General features: G+C 45.2%; 1 protein-coding gene across 1 annotated transcript in view; it reads left to right on the top strand.

The window, feature by feature from the left end:
- Positions 1-21,589, top strand: part of YPEL2 (yippee like 2) — a 40,461-nt gene extending 18,872 nt beyond the window's left edge. The window contains exons 3-5 of the mRNA XM_075112715.1: positions 14,035-14,078; positions 14,859-14,967; positions 16,329-21,589. Of these exons, the coding sequence (XP_074968816.1) occupies positions 14,035-14,078; positions 14,859-14,967; positions 16,329-16,418 (243 nt within the window). The 3' untranslated portion in view covers positions 16,419-21,589. The remainder of the gene's footprint in view (positions 1-14,034; positions 14,079-14,858; positions 14,968-16,328) is intronic.
- The last annotated feature ends 821 nt before the right edge of the window (positions 21,590-22,410 follow it).

Genomic DNA, 22,410 nt, shown 5'->3' on the forward strand with positions numbered 1-22,410 from the left:
AAAATAAAGAGCTTGTGTGTGCCTGACATTCTCAGCTGGGCATGGATTGTTAGCTGGGGAACACTTAGAAGCTCTTCTCTGTCTTCTTTGGCAGGAGTTGCAAGGTTTATAAGCAAGCCTTGCTCCCAAACGTTGCAGCCTAGCTGCTTCCCTGGGTAGCAGACTGCTAGAGCCTGGGCTTGTTGGTACACCAGCCTCTTAGCGAGCTTTATGGTGTGCTGAAAGCATCAGACTTTGTTCCGTGTTGCAACTGGGGGATCTTAAAAGGATTTTCAGTATTAGTGCCAGCTTTCAGAGAAGCTGTGGATGAATTCAGCTATTTCAAAGCATTTGGTGCACCATGTGTAGCTGAAGTAAGCAGCAATTGTTGGACTTTGGGGTTTTTCCTTCTTTCTTTCTGAGTATGTGGGGAAGGCAGCGGGTAATGTTCTTAGCGCTTTGCTTCTCATGAACCAGCTGGTATTTGTAAGTCAGTTCGCCTTGAAGACATTAAGTTATTTGCTGGGTGGGGGAGAGCATGCGTACAAGCTAAAACAGTAATCCTAAAATTATGATGTGGCTGTTTCAAAATTGTAATCTAATGGAAAAAGACACATTTAGTAAGTGTCCAGGACTGGTCAAGTGAAAATCCTGCATTTCCTTCATAGGAAAAACTGGGGGGTGGGGTGGGGGATGTGGGGCGAGTGTTTCATATTCACGGGTAAAGTTCTTACCATTTTTCATTACATGGGGTTTCTTCTTGCTTTAAAAGTAGACCTTGTTTCTTCCCAAGTATGAATTTAAGTTCCCAGCTTCATGGTAATGAATTCTTAAGTCCAGGAGGAGCTATCATATCATCGCATCTGACCTCCTCTACAGCATGGGCCAGCAGATTTCATAGTGATTGCAGCATGTCTTTCTGGGAAAGCATTTTGTCTTGATTTGAAGACTTCAAGAGGGAAAATTCACTGCTCCCCTTGGTCATTTTTTCCAGTAGTTAATCATGCTTACTACTAAAAATCAGAGACTTAAATTTAAATTTGTCTGGTTTGCGCTTCATGTCATCAGTCATTAATTTATTCTTTTTGCTAATGAAGTAGATTTATAGTACCTACTATTTCTCCCTATAAAAGGTTTGGTATACAGTAACCAAGGTCAGTCTTGATCACTTTTCTGATAGGCTAAACAGATTAAACTTTGTCATGGTGCAATATTATTTTTTCCAGTTATATATAATTTTTGTGGTTCTCTTCATCTTTAGCATTTCAGCATCTTTTTAGGAATGGAAATGGGGCTGGTCTCGTTGTTCCAGCCTCAGGCTCAGCAGTAACATCTTAACACATTTCATAACTGTCTTAGTCTTACTGGCTCAGCACTGCACAGTAAGCTTCCATTCATTTATTTGCTGTTAGCTCTTTATGCATCAGGCTTATCAATCCTATGCACATTTCTAGAAGTTGTCCAGTAGCTTTTGGATCCTGGTTTTCAGCTCTTGTTCCCTAATGAATTATCACTTCTAGGTATCTTCAGAGCTTGCTCTTAATCGCAAGCATTGCTAGAGTTCAAGCTGTAAGTGATGAATAACCAAGCAGTTTCATGAGAAGTCATTAGAGATTTTAACTTCTCACTTCACTGCTGTGAACTTGTGGTAAGATATCTTGTAGTTCTTGGCTTAAAAATTAAAGTTTAAAATTAAATGTGGGCTGAAGGGACTTCAGTTCTCAGTAGAACAATGTGTCATCAAAGTTGTTAAATGGGGGCCTCTTGCCTTCAGCATCTTGACCAGGAGATGGAGCATTGATTGGGCAGAGGTGAACCCTTGCAATCACGCTCGTCCCCAGGACACCTTTACTAGACAGATTGGCGGTCGCTGCCCTTGCTGTTGCTGGCCCGTATTGCGGCAGGGAGGAGGGGAGCGGGTCTTGAAGGCTGTCATTTGAGTACCTCTCATCAGCACTGAGAAGCCTTTATCTGAGAGGGAATAAACAAACAGAAATGCCCTTTGCAGGAAAAAGACAGGATATGAAATCGGAGCTGTGTAATGAGTATTTGTAATACCCGTTCCGTAGCACAGCTACCTAAATTAGATCTTTGTCCTGTGTAATTGCTTCCTTTGGGGGTTACCCTGCAAGTTACTGTGCTCCCTCAGTCCCTACTGTCCATAATGGGATCTGAAGACAGTCAGGATCAGGCCTGTTATTTCATCAGGATGTGGTTGTTTAATAGAAAAAGCCCAAGGTAGTTTTTACCTCCTTGTATAATTGTGTTTATACAGCAGTTAATTGCTATGTGATTTTAAAATATTTCATTCTGTTCCAAAAAAGAAGGAAAATGGTAATAATTCAAAACAGTTTAGAATTCCCTGTCAGGGAGGAGGGACAGGGTAAAAATGGATTTTTCTAATCCACCACTTTCTTGATCGAAATAACTCTCCTTTCATATGCTGCTTCCTCTGCCTTGGAATTGATGACCTAGGCATAAATAAAATATTATTCCCATTTATTATCCAGGGAGCTGCCAGGGATGAAGGACAGTGAATCATCAGGGTTTTTGCTGTGGCTGCTGCAAATCCTGAGCAACTGGAGCATGGAGTCGATCAGGTCTGAGCCTTCCTGGGTTCGGTGGGTGTTTCAGTTGTTGGCCCTTGCAGTTGGAAGAGGAAGAAATGCCAGCCGGCTCAAAGGCTTGCTGGTGGGGTGGACTGCCCTCTCAACTTCCCGTGCAGGTGTGTGCTTTTAATCTGATTTGTAGCTGTAAGAACAAGGCAAGAAAAATGCAGAGAGGAGCCTCTCAACTCTGAGACCTCTGGTTTAATCTGTAATTTAGTCACAAGTGCACGTGAGTGTGGGGGCTGCGCGAGGCTTTTTCACCTACTGCCTCTTGGGGAAAAGACCCTGGCTTCTCAGGAGGAGTTTCTTGTCATAATTTCTATTGCAGTCTCATTTTATAGTGGCAGGAAATGCTATCAGAGCGCTTCAGATCTGTTCTGGGGAGCTGTTTCCCAGAGCCAGCAAGAAGCAGATCTCTCTAGAAGTCTGGCCTCTCCTGGAGAAGGGGCGTCAGCATCCACCTTTTGGAGGTGTTTGGCCGGACAGTTTTTCTCATCCAGCAGAACTGAAATTGGCAAGGATTGAAGCTCAAGTGCAGAAGGAAACTCCACCTAGAGTCTCCTCTCTTAAGATACACGATGTGTTTGTGTGGAAGTCACAACTGTTAGAATAAGTAGCAATAACAAAGGTAGAAACTGAGAGTCTCTTTACTTGAAACCAGGAATTTGAGGATTTCCAGTGATCTCTCTCCTTTCAGCAGTGAATGCCACAGAAGGAATGAGTTAAAATCAGATTAAGCTTAGCTGTTTATGGAGTATCTCAAATATGAACACCTTGATTCCAGCCCAGCTCTGAGGGGGGAGGCTGGAAAGAAGTGCACGCATGGGTACACATGTGGCCTGCTTCAAATCTGTAAGAGGTTGGGCTGTCCCGTACTCTGGCATGGCCGAGAGAGCTTGCAGTCCAGGGACCTGCCCTCTGGTACACACATCTTTGTTCAGTTCCCATAGAGGGCACATCCACAGTAATAAAATAAATTTCAGTACCACAACGTTTCTTTGGTACGTAGTAGAGCCAAACATTCAGAATTTAGGCAACAGACTAAACAAAGGGTAACTTTTGACGAACCTCCTCAGCAGTAAGGTGTACATATGGTGGCTTCATCTCACTGCAGTGGATCTTATCCAGGGACAGAGAAGAGCTGCTGCCCTGGACAGGCCTGCTTTTGCTGAAAAGCTAGTCTGCTCTCATTGTCAGCGCTGGCCCTATTGTGAGTTTAGCGGCTGTATTAATGGAATGCCACGTTCCACTGATACATGGACAGTCACTATTGTGCTGCTAATTAAATAACTTGTTGCATTAGCAGTTTCCATCTTCCACCCCAGTTCTGTCTTGTGTTTATCTCTAAAACCCATGCAGTAGCAATAATTAATGTCAAAATAAAGGGCTTTACCCTCCCCCCACCCCTCCTTTGAAAATTACTTGATTGTCGGATGCTTTGAGCTAGCATCAACCTACAAGAAGACAGCAGCACTCAAAAGTGGGGGGAAAAAACCCCTACAGCTGCTGCTGTAGCAATTGCAGATTCACCAGAATAAAATGCATTTTTCATCTCTCTGTATCCAGAACGACACTGGGCTTTGTTGTCACCTTCTGTAGTTTTTCACAGTAAATAACAAAGTGCTTCTCTCCATATTGTCCTTCTACATGCCCAAATGTAAAGGTTTGCATTTGATGGATGTCACTGATGACTTAAGCACTAGAGATGATGCCAAGCTCATCTCAACTCCCTTGAATGTCCTGTAGATCAGGGAATGCTGGTGTCTGTTGGGAATGAGGCCATGCAGGTGGAGGATCAGTGTTAACCAGCAGTATGGCCTAAGGCCCAGCATGAAGACCTGGAAGGTGCAGATTTTAATTTCCTTCTCCCATCCCGCGTCATCTAGATCATACAACCTACGTGGGGCTCACCATCTCCTTTCAGGCACTGTGTGTGGGAGATGGCCTGTTCTTCTCCAGGGCTCGTGGCAGTGCTCCTGGGAGGAGCTCAGTGCACTTCATGTGAATAAACATCGCTTCTGCCGGCAGGCACACCTTGGTAGTTTTCCTTGGTTTAATGTTGGGTACATGTTGGTCATCTGTTGCAAGTGGTCTTCTACTTGTCACCAAGCAGGAATTAACCTCTGGTCTTTGTTGTACATGAATTTGTGGCTTCCTCTCTTTAATCCAGTGCTGCTTCTGTGGGTTGAGTTGGCTTATCATTTGGAGTGCTCTATGTGGGGAAGGAAGCAGATCTATAAGGCATGTCCTTACCCTTTCTCCCTGGTCCATCTTCCTCTTGGGTTGTAAATGCTCCTTAGGCAATGTACTTGCTCTTACTTTTGCCCAACTAAGCAGTCTGGTGTCAGTACATATGGAATTCCAGAAGTTGGTCGAGATCATTAGAAGAACCTAGATCTCTCTTTAACCTTTCTACCCCTAAAAGAGATTGGTTTCCCATGAGATAGAGGAGAGTTTTACCTGCACTGTACATTTGCGTTATACAGCACTTTGTTCCCTGGCACCAACAGGCAGGGGAAGGACTGGGGACGAAGTGTGTACCCCACGAGAAGAAAACTGGACCTGCTCAAAGACCTCAAAGTTAAATTCTCTTCCTATCTGTGAGGCCTGTGGTATATCTTGAATCCTTGATCTGAAGTGAGGGCATGGGGCAGCCATCCATGCTCGCAGAAGCTGCGCTGCCCTTCTTCCTTGGGTCTGCCCAGTGCAGGAATGGATTCTTCCTTTGTCAGAGGGAAGCCGAACAGGAAAGGGAGAGGCTGCTCCCTGATGCAGTGCCTGTGGTCCCTGCTCTCATGGGGCTGCAAGGCTGTTACACACATCTATCCTCCCCTGCTGGGGCTGCAGAGAAGAGGGGGCTCTGTCTCCTGCAGTATTTACTTTTAAAAGCAATTCCTCTGCGACTGCATCTGCTTTGTTTCCCACAGTATTTCCATCCTGTTTCATCTTAAAGTCAAGTTTTGAAGCGCAACAGCAGCAGCAACCAGAGAGCATCAAAATCACAAGAGAAGCCCCAAAATATTGTGAAGTTTTATAGAAGTAATAAATTTGGTGTATTTTTTATTTGCCTTCAGTTGTTTGCGCCTTTAGCATTCACATTTTGAAATTTCACTTTGAAGTCTGTGGGCTAGAAATACATTTAAAAATAAATAAGAGCAGAGTCCAGGAGCCCAGGGCTTTAATAAGGAAGCTGAATAGCACAGGACTCACGATAACATGATGAGACTTAACAGCGTTGCATTTGAACCGAGTCGAAAGTCTGGAGGGGAGCCTGCTGGGTGTATTGGAGGGAGAAGGGGCAGGGCAGTTTGCAACTACTGCCTGAATTTTCATGTGCTTTACAGAGCTTTGCTCAGGCTTTAGCTTTGCAGCGTGGTGGTTCAAATTACGTTAGAAATCTTTGCACTTGAGGAAAAAACAAAAACATCAATTTTAGGCAATTTGTATTTCCCTAAATCTGATTTTCATTAATGGCAAAGCCTCCAAAGAGATCTCTCCTCTGCAACTGCAATATAAAATTTCCCTTTGAAAGAAATCTCTTGCTCTCCCCTCTGGTGATAATGGACAGTCATACTGACACATGAATTAATGTCTGGGAATTTGCTTCTGGATCCTGACCCATTTAAATTAGTTTGTACTGCCTCTCTGCCTGGGAGCAACACCACCCCGTCAGAGCATGGGTGTCACCTTCATCTTGTGCTGACGTGCGTTCAAGAGCCGCTCCGATGAACAGGACAGAGCAGCGTTTCATGGCTCGCTTCTGATGGGGTCAGGCATCTGTACGGTCCCGCTTGTTTTCCATCTTTCTGAGCAGCGTTGATGTTACAGAGAGAACACTGTGGAATGTGTGCTGAATATCATCTTGTGCATCAAGATACTTTAGCATTTTTGGGAGTCTTGTGAACAGTGCTGATTTCTCTTAGTTTTGACTAGAAACATGAAAAGATTGAGAGACTCTCACTTGGGGGGGGGGGGGGGGGAACCTAAACACCAACTTTTAAGTTCTTATTTAAAAAAATTTCAATGAGAACTTAAATTTGAGTGAATTTTGAGCCAAGCTGAGTATTTTAAGGATCAGGATGGGGTAGGCTGGCATGTGGCACTGGAACTCTTGGATTTCAGAGCAAAGCAGGGATTCTGTGATGCGAGAGCTGCATGCGTGCTAAAGGGCTCTTGTGGGTTTGAGTAGGTCTGAAGGTGACTTCAGCTGGTGGTGATGGCTAACTTCTTTCAGGCTCTTTGGGAAGGCTGCCCTTCAGTCTTGTCTGGTTGTGGTACAGAGGGTAAAGGATTTAGACCCACCTCACGCAGTGTTGCTTCTGCAGCGTGGAACAGCTCCAAGGGGTGAGATTCTCCTGCACATAAAGCAGGAATCAATGTTCCCCCCCCCAAATTCTATATAGCAGAAGTATGAGCTTCTTCAGTCAATGACAATTTGCTCCATTAAAATGACCTTTTCCCTAACAGCATGATCATACAGCCTTTTCTGAGCAGCAGAGAATGTATTTCACGGAAGGCAGAGGCGATGCCAGCGGAATAGCCTGCTGGCATCTTTGCGGGTGTGTGTTCAGACCTTTTGCACTGTCTGGCTGCAGTCTCTCCCCACCTATCCTGTGTGGTGAAAGTGCTGAGTTGGTTCCTGTTAGGACAAAAGGCTCTTATCAGAAACATGTCTCGCCCCGGTTTGTGTCCGCCGTGTTGGGAGCAGGGGGGTTGAATGAACACCTGCTGCTGCCAGGAGGCAGAATAAAAAATTCTGACGGGGGATATAATAACATCTCCCATCAGAAAAAAAAAACCCAACGTAGTAACATCTTTCATCTTTCCAGTCTGTGCACCTTCCTTCTCACAGACTACATAACTTGAGACATAAATACGGTGTCAAACTGCTTGGATATAGCTGTGCCTAGGATGAAGCACAGCAGACCCACAGTTATTCACTGTGTAATCGCATGGCAACGGAAAGTGCTGGGGAATAGGGCCGTGCTGAATTAATTGAGATGAGTTTGGTCCACTAATTCCATATCGACTTTGAGCTTTAAATAGCATTAAGGACCCATGTTAAAACTCAATTAAAACTCAGGAACGCAGTTTGAACAGGGTAAGGTCACATCTGTGCACGAGGTGGAATAATGTAACCCGTTCCCTTGACATGGCTCTGTATCTCACATAATCGGAGCAAAATTGAATCTCAGTTTAATTTGATCATTGACTGTCCCTTCTGTGAGGAAGAACAAGGTGGAATTAATGAACCCTGAGGAGGTGTCTGTAGGCTGTGTGGATACAGGGACCAGGTAATTGAACTCGTGCTCCCTTGGGAAATACTTTACCTCGTTGCAAGTAGATGGTTGGAGTGGCTTGCACCGTCTAGTGCAGCGCCCAGAACCTGCAGCGGGTATTTTTGTAGCTAAATTCTCCCAACTTTCTTTCCACCATGCAGTGACTCACAAGTAACCTCCTTTTAGAGTCATCATGCACCTAGAGCTGGTACCAGGCACAGTGGTTCCTCTAAACACATAGTAGGACTTATCTTTTTGGTCAAGTCAATATTGCCTTAATTAATAGGATTTGAAAGGTGCCATTAAGGCAGAGCTTTCTTTGTGATGTTGGTTGTTAGGTGGGATAGCAGCTGATAGGAATTGGGATTAACTGCGAGAGGAAGTGGGAGGAGAACCTGTGTTTTGGAGCATATCTTTATACGTAAACCTGGGTGCACTCCAGTTGGATTGACATCATGCTTTGGTCATGCTTAAGGTCTCCTCTCCCTGTTCAGACTGTATTTTATGAGAACGTCTCATCCTTACATGTTTAAGGGTTAAATCAGCAGCAAGAATAGATAAATCTTACAGTGTTGTGCAAATGACTGTAGTAACTTAAAAACAAAAGTTATACATGTAGGTGGGAAATAAGTGATAACAGAGCTATCTCTGAATGGATCATTGGATGAATTTTTCTCCCACAGACTTCAGTGCCTCTTAAACCCCGGAGTTCATAATACTGTTTCTCTTACTCGCTGAATTGCTCTGTCCCTGTGGGGATATAGCAAGCACAGAAAACATGTCCTTTTTTGAAGAGTCCAGATGGCTGTGGTCATTTGGCTTCTCCTGATGCTACCATTTCGCATTGCCTAGGACGTGCCGACTACCGTTGAACTCCGGCGCTGGCTTTGGGCTCTCTGTTCCTGTTTGCATCCTTGCAGTGAGAATTATTTGTAGCTTTCAAGAGCATAGTGTGGAGGGGCAGGCGCTGTTCCTTTTTCCCTTTGCAACTCTTTGGGACCAGTTGCCTTTTCATTTTTGTTTTATTGGTTTCTTAAAAGGCTGCCAGCTGGATATAGGTAAGAGGGGGGTTTCACTGCTGCAGTCTGCAGAGAACAAGCATCAGTATGTAGCCATTTAGTCCTGGCAACTGCTTCCCATTTTTCCAGATGATTCCAGCCAGCTCTTTTTGTGCTTAGCCTATTGTCAAATGCCATCACAAAGACTTGGGGTATTAATCCTATCATCTGTTCAGTGTGTGGAACTGCTGAGTGGGCTGTGCAGTGAATGAGAAGCTGTAGGTACTAGGGAAAAGGGGTATGGTGTGTAGGCGTGTTTGGAGCACATTCAGAATTCATGCCTTTCCCTGGCTGTTCTGATTGAATGTAAAAATTTCCTTCTGTGTCTCCAGCGGTCACCAATAACAGGAACGTGCAAGTGCAAAGGTCTGATGGTGGTGGGAAGGCAGGTGGGACGTGAAACAGGCTGGAGTGATGGAGGGGCATAGCCCTTCTCTGTGTCTGTGGTTGTCTGTGTCGTGTTGCTCCACCGAAGAAGGCTCTGAAGGAGTCATGTGTCTTGCTCAGAGCAAACAGAACAGTAGGTTCAGCACTTCAGATTGAGGCCAGAATATAAAAAATGGACTAAATCAAACCGACAGCTCCCAAGGTCGTGGGTGTTGAATATATAAGGATTCAGCTTTGAGTCTTGCAGGCCGAGTCCATCTCTAGCAAGCAGAACATGTCTGCCACAAAGGAGCTGGCACTTAGATGCTGGCTGCGTGTTACGCTTCCTTCTGCGGCAGATCTGGTTTAACAGCGTCTGTGAAACCCAAACTCCCTATCCTGCAGGCTGTCTCTCACTAGAGCTGCAGTTCTGCACTGTTGTTCTTTGCCAGCAGATTTACTTTGAGAACTTCCTACTCTGAATGACTTGTGTCTGCCCCCATACTGTGATTATTAAGTAGTCTGTGTGATTGCCCTTTAAACTGGATCCATTATATGGTACAAGGAGAAAAAACTATTTCCCTCAAACCCACCCACCACCACCACCAACCGCCAAGTATTTGTTTTTAAAAATAATGGTTTCACAGATATAATTTGGAGTCAGCACAGCTGAGGGGGCCATAATGAGTGTCTGTAAATTGGGCGATAGGAACTTCTTAAACCAGAGCGTCTGCCAGAGGCATCTTAACACAGAGCTTCTGCCGCAAGGAGAGACAGCTTGGCAGGCCGGGATCTGCGGCCAAATAGCTGGCTCCAGGCTTGTGGTTTCCCACCTGGGTACTCAAATCAGCACTTTTTAAGCCCTGCAGCTTTTAGATGCCTCCATGCTGAGTGGAGCACCCAGGAGCCGGGAAGGTTTTTGAACGTGAGTAGCCAGGAGGAAAAAGCTGTTGTGTATTGCACATCTCACAAGTGTGTATTGTTTTTTTAGAGGGCTCAGGCAGGATGGGGAGGGAGAGCTTTGTTGCTGGCATATACAGATGTGTTTCCAGCCAGACACTGAGCATTAGCAGTGCAGAGGAAAATATGTGCTTGGGCTTTCAGTGGGAAACAACAACAAAAAAATCCTTTCCATTTCTTTCAGCTGGAAAGCGATGCCAGGAGCTGTTGTTTTAAGAGAATAAAAAGTCTGGACTTCTAAGCATGCGTGTGAGATACACCTTGGAATGTGTATCAAGAAAATCTACATAGAGAAAATGCATAGCATACAAAGTAGGTCTTACTGCTGACTGTCACTGTTCAGGGAAAACCAAGTGTGTTGTGGAAATCTCTCTGTGTGTTTTTTAAATAAAATAAACAAACAAACAAAGTAAGTAACATCTGTTTGTGTATCATAGTGCCCATTACAGCATGTGCTATTTTTTCTGGTGTGCCAGAAGAGAGGAACATCTCCAGAAAATGTTGAGGTTACAGCATCCAGATAAAACCTGCCTGTGCTACCTTTATAAAGACAGAGTCAGCTTAGTCTTGAAGAGAGAAAATGCACTGGTGAACCTGAGGTGGTTGCCAGACCTTTCTTGCTTCTTTTTGTATGATTTACCAAATCCTTAGCTAGCTGGAGGGTGAATATTAAGACAGGCAGCAGCACTAAAAGCTAAGCAGGGATATGTTGAAAAGTTCTGCTTGGGCAGGAGATAATTAATGTGATTTTATTTTTTGCAGTGACCGCCCTTAGATACCCTAAAGCGCTGGCTTGAGCTGGAAGGGAGGGCACCTCTGAAAGGATGCTGCTGTCCCCTAGGAGTGGGCTGGAATAGTGTCCAGTGAGCCCCGAACACAAAGCTGATGGGTTTGGTTTTGTTGTTTATTAAAGACAAGCCTTTGTACAGCAGTAATGGAAAATCCTATTTCTGTACCAATAAAAACTTTGCTCCCATGGTTGTTGTTATTGGCAAACGTAGTCACTTTGGTGTTTATGGAAAAGTATTTACTGGGAAGGACTGGATGGTTAGCAAGCTTCATCTGCTTTCATTTTGCTTTGATGGCACACATGTTGCTGTGGGAGCTTCTTCATCCCTGTAGCCCATCCACAGTCCATCCTTCCAGGATGGTATCTCTCTTCTGCAGCGTGGACAGCCAATGCCCCTGCTGTTTGCTGTGTGCCTGGGTCTGGCTTGGGCTCTTCTTTTTGGCCTGGGGGAGCATCAGCTTTGTGTCCGTTCCTACTTTACCACACAGGACGCTGAAACAATGCAGTGTGTGTTTTGTAGTAGTCAGGCTAGACCTAGCTGGCATGTGGCGTATCAGCCAGCTGACAGTAACAATAAGAACTTGAGTCCTGCAGAAGGATTAAAAGAAGCTTCTCTAATAAATGCAATTACAGAAACATGTTTGAGCCATGTGTCCTATTTAATTCTTGCCCAAGAAAAGAGGCATTCCTCAGGGCACTGCTTTTGTCTGAGTGAAAGAGATATCAAGTGCCTCAGGCATCCTCTCTGAATCCAGAGTGGCTCTTCTGTGCTCTGGGTGGCAACTAATACTGGGCTTCAGATTACTCTGAAGAACAGTTATTCCTCCAGGACTGAGTCAATTCTTTTGCCAGGCAGTGACTTTATAGCTGGCAGAGCCCTTGCTGCCATCCAGACCTCACAGGCAGCTTTCATTGCTACATGTGGCTCCCTGCCTGCGTGCCCCGTGGCGTTGTCTTTGCCCACAGAGGTGCCTCTGCTCTGTGGTAAGGAGCCTTTTGCCTACATTCTTGCAGTTGGGGATCTTCCAGTGGGCCTTCACTGCTTCTGGAGAGTGCCTTGACACCAAGAAGGGCACCAGCCTGAACACCGTGACAGGCTGTACCTGCTCTCTTGTCAGGGCAGTTTTAAATCATGCCTTTAAGGTGTTTTGTTCTCTCCTGCTGGTGTGTGAATGTTCTGTCTCTGCCTTTCACATGAACAGGGCTCATGATGGAGAGAACATCTTACAGGCTGTTACAGAGCTGTTTGCTGTTAACCCAGGCAGCACCCAAGAAATACTCACTGGAGCTAATGGGTTGGTACCCCAGCTCTGGGAATTAGGACCGTTAGCCGGAAACATGCAGCAGCCTCCCCAGTGCAGAGGAGGCAGGAGGTGGTTGTTTAAATGCGCTCCAGATCCATCCACAGTCTTGCTGGTTCTCAGGCATTGCTTCGACTTGGCTTCGTCATGAGGCATCAGTTGGGCAGGCGTAGCGGTGCATCCCGAGGACTGGAGTGATGGAAGGGGACAACCTGGGAAGGGCAGGGACCTCTGGAGATTGCTTTATGTGAGACAGGGAGAGCATGTTTGTGCTGCCCCATGGTTGGGTCACTCTTAACAAATAACCAATGTTAGTGGGCCAGGGTTGTTAAACCTTGAATACTTCTCTTTTCTCTCAAAGTTCTGCCTCCATCCTTTTAAGGGTTTTTAGTCTGAGGTCATTGCTCATCTGTAGAAGCTGAGGTTTTAAGAAAACCATTAAATATTCCAAGGTTTCTGGTAAGGTGTAAGGTAAAGGATTAAATGGTCCAGAAAAGCTGCTCTTTGACTTTCCCAGCTCATTGCCCCTCAGTGCATACATTCCCTGAGGTATCTCGTAAGGTAACGTGTGTGCAGAGAGCAACTGTGCTCTTGCTCATAGGCACTGAATGTTTAATTCAGTGTGTGCTTGTCGAAGTACATTGAAAGTGCAGGTAGCACTTGCTGCGTGTGAGCCAGCTCTTATAAGTGAGCCACCATCACAGGGTAATGTTACAGACTTGACACAAATGCAGCCTGCTGGCTCTTGGAAGTGTCATGGCTACCTGGAATGTCCTGCCAGGCTGGCATTGCCCCGCTGTCTTCAAAACGCTGCCTTTTCATGGTGATGCTCTGAGATCCCGAGGAAACACAGGGCAGAGAGGATGTACGACAATCGGTGATTATCTGGTGTGGTTTTGCTGCTATGTGGTTCTCTCTTGTTCATAGTCATCTCTATCCAGTTGTACCTTGTCCTATGTTTAGATCCAGTCTTGAAGATCCCTCTGTCATCAGTGGGAATTCAAAGGCTTGCAGACACCTCAGCAACGTTAATGTCTTTTGCAAAATCACCAGAGTAGAGGTTGTATTTATGTGCACAGCACCTTGCACAAATAGGTCCCGATCTCTCAGTTTGGGTCAGCATCCATCTGTGCAGTCTTCGTAAGGGGAATTCACATGCCATCGAGTGCCACAGCGGTGTTTCAAAACTGTGGCTGTGCAATGGGAAGCACCTTGTTGAAAAGAGATTTGAAACCATGTTTGGCAGCAAAGTTGCATTAGGTAAGATTGAGGCAGTAGGGTGACATTCATAAACAGAACCGAAGGGTGAAAGTAGACGTGGATGGGATATGAGAGAGAAACCAGTTTAACTCTTAAAACGTACATTGGGCTTGTACGGCACTGGAAGTGCTGGTAACATTGGGTGAAGTTCCCAGTGGGCTGCCAGTATGCCTTGTGAAGTGGGCAGGCATTAGAACTGGAGGCAGCTGCTCCCTTCCCGTCTGCAGGACAAGACCTCTGTTCATCAGTGCTCATCTCCTCCTGATATTTCGCTCTGTGCTCTTTCCATCTTAAAGACTGTAACGACGTGCTTTTCTCAGGCCCTGGCTAACAGTTGCTATAACTACCATTAATGCAGCCGTTGAGGGCAGGTCCTGGTTTAGCCTTATTTCTATCAACAAGCCAACTGAATTTTGTTTTCTTGCCTTTCAGTCCTTTCAAGGAAGCCAGGGACGAGCATACCTCTTCAATTCAGTGTGAGTATAACTTCGTACGTGTCACCTCTGCATCTCTTTGGATAGATTTAAGAAAATCCCCATGAAGAAGAAAACAAAAGGATAGTCTTCCCTTGGAAAACCTCTGCCAAAGGCTTGGGAGCCTGCTGAAAGTGGTTGGAGAAAGAGGCAGGAAATAGCATGGATTCATATCTGATTTAATGTTGAGGTTTCAGATAAGCAGCTAGGAAAAGGTGTTTTTTTCATCATCAGATTGAGAAATAAGAGCTAATGGATGAGTCATTCTCTTCTTGGAGAATGTAGTTAGACCAAAGAGTCAAAGTTTCGTAAATGTAGAGACTAAATGATATCTGAATACGAACTTACTTTTTAGAGCTAGCACAAAAAATAAGTATAATTTTCCCAACAACTGAAAATAGTTTTGGAGAGACCACTGCTGGGATGTCTTTCAGAAGAACTGCTGATTTCAGTTACATTTTTCAAGCTTCCATTTGGGAAAGTAAAAGTACCATTTTACCAATTTGAAAATTAAAATCTTTCTTAAATGCATAATTAGTGCAAATTACTGTAATGTTATTATTCTGTTCAAAGCTTTATAGAATTTTTAGTTGAATAAAAGTCCTGGTTTACCTTTTCACTCTGTTTGGGAACTGCAAGAGATCTTTGTTTTGGGCACAGCTGCGGTACTCAGTATCCTGAACCTCCTGCTTGTGTTTCCAAATACTGCAATAAAACCGCTGTCAGCTTCATTGTAGCATCTTGCTGTGGAACTAATAGGGAGCATCTCTCCTTTTTCCCCAGAGTTAATGTGGGTTGCGGCCCTGCAGAGGAGCGGGTGTTATTAACAGGATTACATGCGGTTGCAGATATTTACTGTGAAAACTGCAAAACCACGCTGGGGTGGAAATATGTGAGTATCAGTATCATGTGTTTTTCCTGCGGACGTCTTTGCTCCAGTCCTTTCTGAAGGTGTGTGTATGGTAATGCGGTTGCGTGGAAAGGCCGTTAACTTGGGAACCAGAAACGTGGGTTCTGTTCTGAAGTCACATCTTTTTTCCTTCCTGTGTTGCCGTTTTCCCTCCCGTCTTGTGTTTGTTGCATCCATTCAGATCAGGAGCTCGTTGTGGCTAATGTATTTTTTTACTAAGAATATACACTGTGGGCCTGATTTTGGTGGGCGTCCCTTAACATAACTGAGGATAACTTCAGTCAGTCTTGTGGTTCATATTGTCTTTGTTCCAAGACAATATTAGAATAATAGAATGATCCATATATTGCTAATCCTGTGTCCTTCCCACTGGAAATGCTATTGAACATGAATTTATCTGTTTGCTGTCTCTTGCTCTTCATAAATTCAATTACCTTCAAATAAAGGCTTATGGTACATCCTAATATCTGCTTCAGGAGGCACACAGTGTACTTGTTTGTCAAAACATTTTGACCAGTGTCTGAACAAAACATGTATCTGTGGCCTCTGGACAGAAATATTCTTTTATAAATCAGTTGAAAGGCTATAAAAAGTAAAGCATCAAAAATTGATGCGGTAGGAATTCAAGCAGAAACACAGCATGGGTCTCTCAAATGGAGAAGGACACTAAGTACATAAACTGAGTTTATTGTAAAAGAAAACGCAACATTTCATAAATACAGCAGTAAGCCCAAGCCTCTCCAGCAATAGAATGACATTATTTCAGATGCATTACATGCTTGCAAACAGCGCACCTGAGAAGAGCTGAACCGCTTTTGAGGATGCAGCCTCAGTAACAGCAGTCCCTCCTGGTTAGGGGTCCCATAGATTTCCTTACTTCTTCAGTTCTGAAGCACTGTCTGTTTCTGTAGCTGCACGCACACATCTGTGTAAGGGGGTCCTTCTCGTCCCTCGGTGCCCGTTCGCTCCATTTCCATATGAAGTTTACCGTAACCCACCTCGTTCCCAGCGGTAGTGCTTTTACAGCACATTTCATCAGACCTCTGCCTTCTTAACAAACATTAATAAATTCTCAGACCCTAGAGAGAGGTGGATTTTATCACCAATGATTCCTAAAGCATAGTTCAAGGAGCAGTTGCCGTTGGCCTACAGATAGCTGCACATTTACATGGTGAAGATTCTGCCAATGTAATTTTCCTGAAAGTCAACAGGAGGACCTGCAGTTTGACCGTTCTACTCTGCCAACAAGACTAAAGGCTTGTACCAGCACTCCCGATCTGATCTGTAACTGCGACTTTACCTTCAGATATCATCTTGATCTCATTCTTTCTCCTTTTTTTCAGGAACACGCTTTTGAAAGCAGCCAGAAGTATAAAGAAGGCAAATACATCATTGAACTAGCTCACATGATCAAGGATAATGGCTGGGATTGAATGGAAAGACCCCAGCCCTACCAGCGTGTAAGAGAATGCCATCCAACCGAACATTATATCCAAGAGTGAGAGAGTGACTGAACGCTTGGTTCCATGCATTTAGAGGCTCTGCAATTTGGGAGCATCTTCACACCCTTCTCCATCTTTATTGGTGACTGGCCTCTAAATTTCTGTCTCTCTGTCTCTTTGCTTTGTATCTGTTTGTGAGTTGACCCTGGCTGCTTCTCTCTCTGTTCTGGCGTTGGCTAAGAGAATGCACCGAATGCCCGACAGCCATTCCATGTTGACGAATGTTTAAGTACAAACTGAAGTTGGCTCTGTGGTGGCATTTTATCAGAAGGTCTCGGTGCGGGAGGAGGACCCAAGTTTTGGGCAGGAGAAGGTGATAGGGGGTGGGGAGTGGGACCGAAGGGAAGTCATCAGAAGGTGAAACTGTACTTCTCCTTTAAGTCCTGGTTAACCAAGGCTTGAAACTATCTACTTGTCTAAATGGACAGAAAAATACCTCACGGCTGCGTTCTCTCTGAATCGTAAAACCGCTGCTCCATTGGTGGAGCTTCAGTCTAAGCTGGCTGAGCACAAGTCATAACCAGTTCCCCCCACAAGCTAATCGCAATTCTGTGTCTTGTTTGCCATTTGTGAACTTGTTGTTTGGGGGGGGCAGGACCTGAAGGCTGGAGAGACTCCCTGCCTCTCCTGTTTCTCGCTGTTTCAGGGTAGGTAGGCCAGACAACCCAACAGAGCACAGCTGTGGGGAGCATCCTCACAGCTGGAGAAACCAAATCCTGACTCTTGAGCCCTTCAGAGAGGAGGAGAAAACTACTTAAGGCACAAAGGGGCTGAAGCTGCAGCGTAGAAGCTATGACGGGGGAAAAAAAAGGCACGTGCTAGGCAAGAAAGAGGAAATTATGTAGAGGAGGATGGGGACAAACTTAGTAATGCAGGGTACCCCTTGATTTCCCAGCCTCTACTGAGCATCCCTGGGGGTCTTTTACCAATCCTTCACACGTGTGAGTAGGAAAGTGCTGTTACAGAATCTTTTTCTTAAATCCCAGGCCCCAGCCATCAGCTCCGCTCTTGGAGCCTGGCAGAGGAATGGTGGGAGAGTGGGGAGAGGAGGGAGCAGGGGAGCCTGGCGGTTGTAGCAGTATTGCACAGGTGGATATTTCAAGCCATGAGGTATCCTCCCCAAAACCTTCCCCCCTTTTCCCACTCCCAGAAGCCTGGTGCAGGCACAAGGGGAATGGGAAAGAAAAAGGAAACTCAACGTCTTCCCCCTACCCCTGAAATTGTCTATGCCTTGGAGTTTGAAGGGGAGGGGTAGATGTGGGCATCGTAACTGCAAGGGACAAGTCCTTCCCATTTTCATTTTTTCATTTTAATTGGTGTGGACCTTCCCGAAGTGGTTGGTGGGGAAGGGGCATCGTGTGTGAGAGGGGAGCTGCGTTAGACATAAATGACAATGTGAAGTTTGCTCTGCAACAGTCCAGCCAGTATCTGGTGCATAACTCAAGACTATTTAACTGAATTTTATCTCTCTGAGTGAATTTTCTTTTTGTTTGTGGAATTCTTTCAAGTAGGTTAATCCATTGGGGGAAATCTTTCTTAATCCAGAAGGAAAGAGTATTGTGCAGGGGTTTGTAACTCCTTATGAAACGGAAGCTTTGGAGCTGTGATCTGTTGTCGCTTGCCCCCACCCCCAAAAGGCTCTCAGCTGTGGGGATCAGGACGGAGAGCTGGTGGTGAGAAGAAAGTCATTTGCTGTTAAATGAAGGGTATGTGAGCAGAGACGCTACTTAGGGGTCAGGGTGGAACTTATATGTTGGGTCCTTGTGCTGAAACCCAAACTTGGTGGCCCGAGAAGTGAGATGGAGGCTGGCCATGGCTCCTGCAATGGATGGAGTTGGCTCGTTGTGGCTGGCCTGTTAGGAAGGGGCTTCTGCCTTCACCCCTTCTGCGGTGGCTGTGTGACAGTTGCTTCAGCTTTCATTTCGGATTGTCTCTGCTTCCATCATCCACATTCCCTTCAGTGGTAAAAATCTAGTAGAAATCAAAAATTCTGCAGTACCTGCTACCTTGTTGACGTTGGCAGTGACCTGGTCCCGTTTTCCTGTCCTTTGGTTGGTGATCCGTGACAATTTATTGGATTTTGACTAGTGGGAAGTTTGCGTTCTTTGAAGAGCTCTTCAGTCTCCCCAGACAAATAGCCTTTAAAAGGATCTGGTTGGAGCTGGGAGAAGTAAGGGATGACCCCAAATCGTTAATGTGAGACTGAGAAAAAGAGCACACCGGGGCTCATGGTTTTATGTTGGTATTTAGAGTGAGTGCCTATAAAAAAGCGGTACGGGAGGTAGGCCTGTCTGGAGGACTGCTCTGAGAAATAAGAACAGGTACTACAGAGAGGTACCAGATGTAAATGTGTTTATCTATATATCTGGGACAAGAAAGGACAACGATCCATCAGATCAGGCTGTTTTTAACTGTTCACAGGGGTTAATGCTTTTAATGGCAACCAGTCTAAGCCTGAATGTGGCACGGTCTTAATCTGGTTTTAATTGGTTTTGTCCCATCAGCATCCACAGATTCACACTTGCTGAGAATCTGGCCTCAGGCCCTGATAGGAAAAAAATACATGTGCCTGTGAACTTCCCAAACACCCAGAGAAATTATCTATAGAGTGACTTTAATACACTGTACAGGGAGATAAAGAAAAACGGGCTTCTGAGGCTCATTGACATTTGTTCTCTGCTATGTGTCCATTAAATACGAAGTACTTTAGTCCGCTGCTAGCTCATCTGTAACTTGCTGTATTAAGACACATGACAGTACTGGGAGCCGGTGACCAGACAGGATGATCAGATCCATATGCTAGTGGCTACCACAATCAGCACAGGCCAAACTGATGATTCGTAGAGTGATATATTCAGAGCATAACCAAAGAACCTCACTCTCTGCATCCCTCTGCTTGTGTGAGTTGGCTGTAGCCGGTTCGTTAGCGCCTGGGCTGAGCAAGATGGGACCGTTGTTTCTGACCTGGAGATGTGGCCCGTGGAAACCGCCTCCTTGGGCAGGCATGCCTGAACGCAAAGCACCGACTGCCCGTGGTGCTGCTTTCCGTGGGCGACATCCTCGAGAAAGCACGAACAGCAGCGAGTTTTGCTTTTTTGTAATGTGGCAGCCTCGTCTCTGGCACCCTTCAGTTTACATCACCCCTGTCTACCCCAAAGCTCAGACTTCAGTAGGTTTTAAATTGTTTTGCTCTGGTGGATTATCTGGTGTGAAGTCCTGATCCCTGTAATAAATATTCAGATTATAATATATACAAAGCAGAAAAAAAACATTATCTTGTGAAATATACTTTTGTAAATAATATTTAATTTTTTTAAAAAAATAATATATTTGGTGCTGTTTTCTCAGAGCCCCACCCTGAGAGCACTTTTCTGTTCTTTATAAATGATACTGTTTCCTTCTGTATTTGTTGGACAATATGTTCAAAGGGAAACAAAGATCATACTCTACGTTGTCCTCTGAAGTCGATCCATTTGTCCTCTGGACGTGGCAGGAGAAGGGAGGTCCCTCCTGCCTCCATCCGGCGTGGCCGGTTACGGACAGCAGCCCGCGGCGCGGGCAGTGCTGACGCGAGGGACGGGGGGTAGCTCCAGGCACTCGGGGAGCGCTCCGCTGTCTGGAGTTACACGCTGAACCTTCGCTCAGTGCCGGAGGTCCCGTCCGGCAGCCTGGGCCCCGCGTCAGCTCGCGCTCCCACGGCGAGCCCCACGAAAGCCGGTGGGGCTCTGTCTGGGCCCGAGTTTTCTGAGGAGATCTGGTTTGTAGGATCCGGGCCTGAAATTTTCTCTTGCACCAGTATTGGCTGGAGTGGAGTAGATACCGAGACTTAGAAAACAGGGTTGAATATAAGCTGCAACCTCTGAATCGCTGTTTCCAGTTGCTTTGGGGGCAGCAGGGATGGAGGATGGAGATTTGTAATTAGTCATTGTTTTTAAACTAAAACGTAAGTCTTTGGACGTGGATCCTGGTTTTCTTTTGGGGTGGTTTTGTTGTTGTTGTTTGTTTGTTTGTTTGTTTTTTAAACCAGGCTGCTACATAACAAATTAGAGTAAAGGTTTACCTCTCTCACAATAAAGTTCTTTTTTTTTTTTTTTTTTCGTTTTCCTTTCTGTCTTTAACCTCCCACCTTCTCCCCCTTCTTCGTTCTTAATTCATTGGGTCTCTTGTTTATCCCAAAGTGGACCAACAGCACAAACCACTGGACTGTGTTTTGCAAGCAAGGAGCTGTTCTCAGTGCCGAATAACTGTTGCACGCTCTTTAATTCTCTTGGTTTTGGTGCACACCATTTAAAAATATACAGGAAAAAGAAACCCTACGAATGCAATCTGTTGTTCTTGTGCCGATCAAGTGAGAATTTTCTCTGTACGCATTTTTCTAACTGGTACGTGAGAGTGTGTTAATCATGCATTTCACTGCGCTTCCTTGTTTTGGGAGGAGCATCGTGTTTCCGTGTAAACCAGTTCTTGGATGAAGAGATGACACCCAAACACCCGGTTGGGTAAACAGATGGGCGAGAACCGGAGCGCAGCTCAGTGGGAAGGAGCTCTTCTCACCAGGTGAGAGGCCTCAGAAATCAAATGTTCAGAAACAGTTAGGTTAGGCATAGAATTTGCAGAATCCTGTTTAAAAAGAATAAGCAGAAGAGGGGAAACAAAATCATCTTGAATTCAGAAAAAAAACACCCAACATATTTAAATGCAGGCAGAATGGCATTGTGTAAGGTACAACCACAAATAAGCTATTCTCATAGTTACGAACTGTATGTAGCCTTTGTTTTGTTTTTCATAAGGAACCGGGAATGCTTTCCCCACTGACAAAACTAAAGGACAATGTTTCCAATACCAGCCTGTCTATTGATGCTCTTGTGTTTACAAATTGTGTATACTTTTATTTCTTTGATCTTGTTTTATTTTTTGGCATATTCTTTCAGGACATTTGCTTCAGTAATAAATGCAATTGTTTTCAAATAATTGGTTTTCACCTTTTCATGTGTTTGTACATTGTATATAGTTCTTCAGTATTAGAGGGAGGCGTATTGTTTGTCATATTTACAATATGTGTTGGTGCTCATTTGAGAAAATAAAATTTTCAAGTACTAAAACTGCTGGTCCGCGGCTCTGTTCTGATTTCCCACACCGTGTGCAGGTCGGACGCAGCAAAATTTGGTTGCTCAAGAAATGTTACATTTAGCTTGAAAATAGTCAGATTGAAAACAGGCCGGAGCAGTCACGTGGCGCACTCAGGCACTGCAGCCGCGGGCGAGGGTCCCATCCGGCAGAGCAGCAGGACCGTCCGCAGCCCCTGCAGTCTTTGATTTAACACAAGAGGAAACCCCAAACGCACCAGGAGACAGTGCTGACGCCGGGCACCGTCGTGCTGTAACCGCGTGCCGTTCCCTAAACCAGACCAGCAAGGGACGCTCGTACTTTGCTCTGTGAGGAATGGCATGTTTTTAAGGTATTTTTTAAGCAGCAACAATAACAAGAAACCCATGAAACAAACCCCCTCCTTCTCATTAAATTGTTTCCCGTGGATGGAGGGTTTTGTCAGCACCGTTACGGAGCAGTGCCTGCAGCGGTGGAACGGGTCAGGAAATTCCCAGTGGCCAGAGAACCTCCCTGGGGTTGGCATGTTCTGCTTGTTGGTAGAATTCACAGCGCAGCTTCGTGACTTGTAAAGCGGTATTGTGGCTGTAGGAGGTATTTGTTAGTCGCAGTTAAACCAAAGCATCAGCCAAGCCGCCTGGCGTGTTCGGGTATTTGCAAGTCAAACACCCATTTCAGAAGTTCAGCAAACGAGATTTTCCTGGGTTCGATCCACATTAGTCCTGGAGCAAAGAACATCTCTGCGTGGGAAGCAGAGCTTGCGCTTTGGAAGGGAAGAGAGGGCAAAGGGGCGATCCTTCAATATTAAAATACAGAG

This window comes from Phalacrocorax aristotelis, chromosome 18, assembly GCF_949628215.1.
Source record: "Phalacrocorax aristotelis chromosome 18, bGulAri2.1, whole genome shotgun sequence".
Lineage (NCBI taxonomy): Eukaryota > Metazoa > Chordata > Aves > Suliformes > Phalacrocoracidae > Phalacrocorax > Phalacrocorax aristotelis.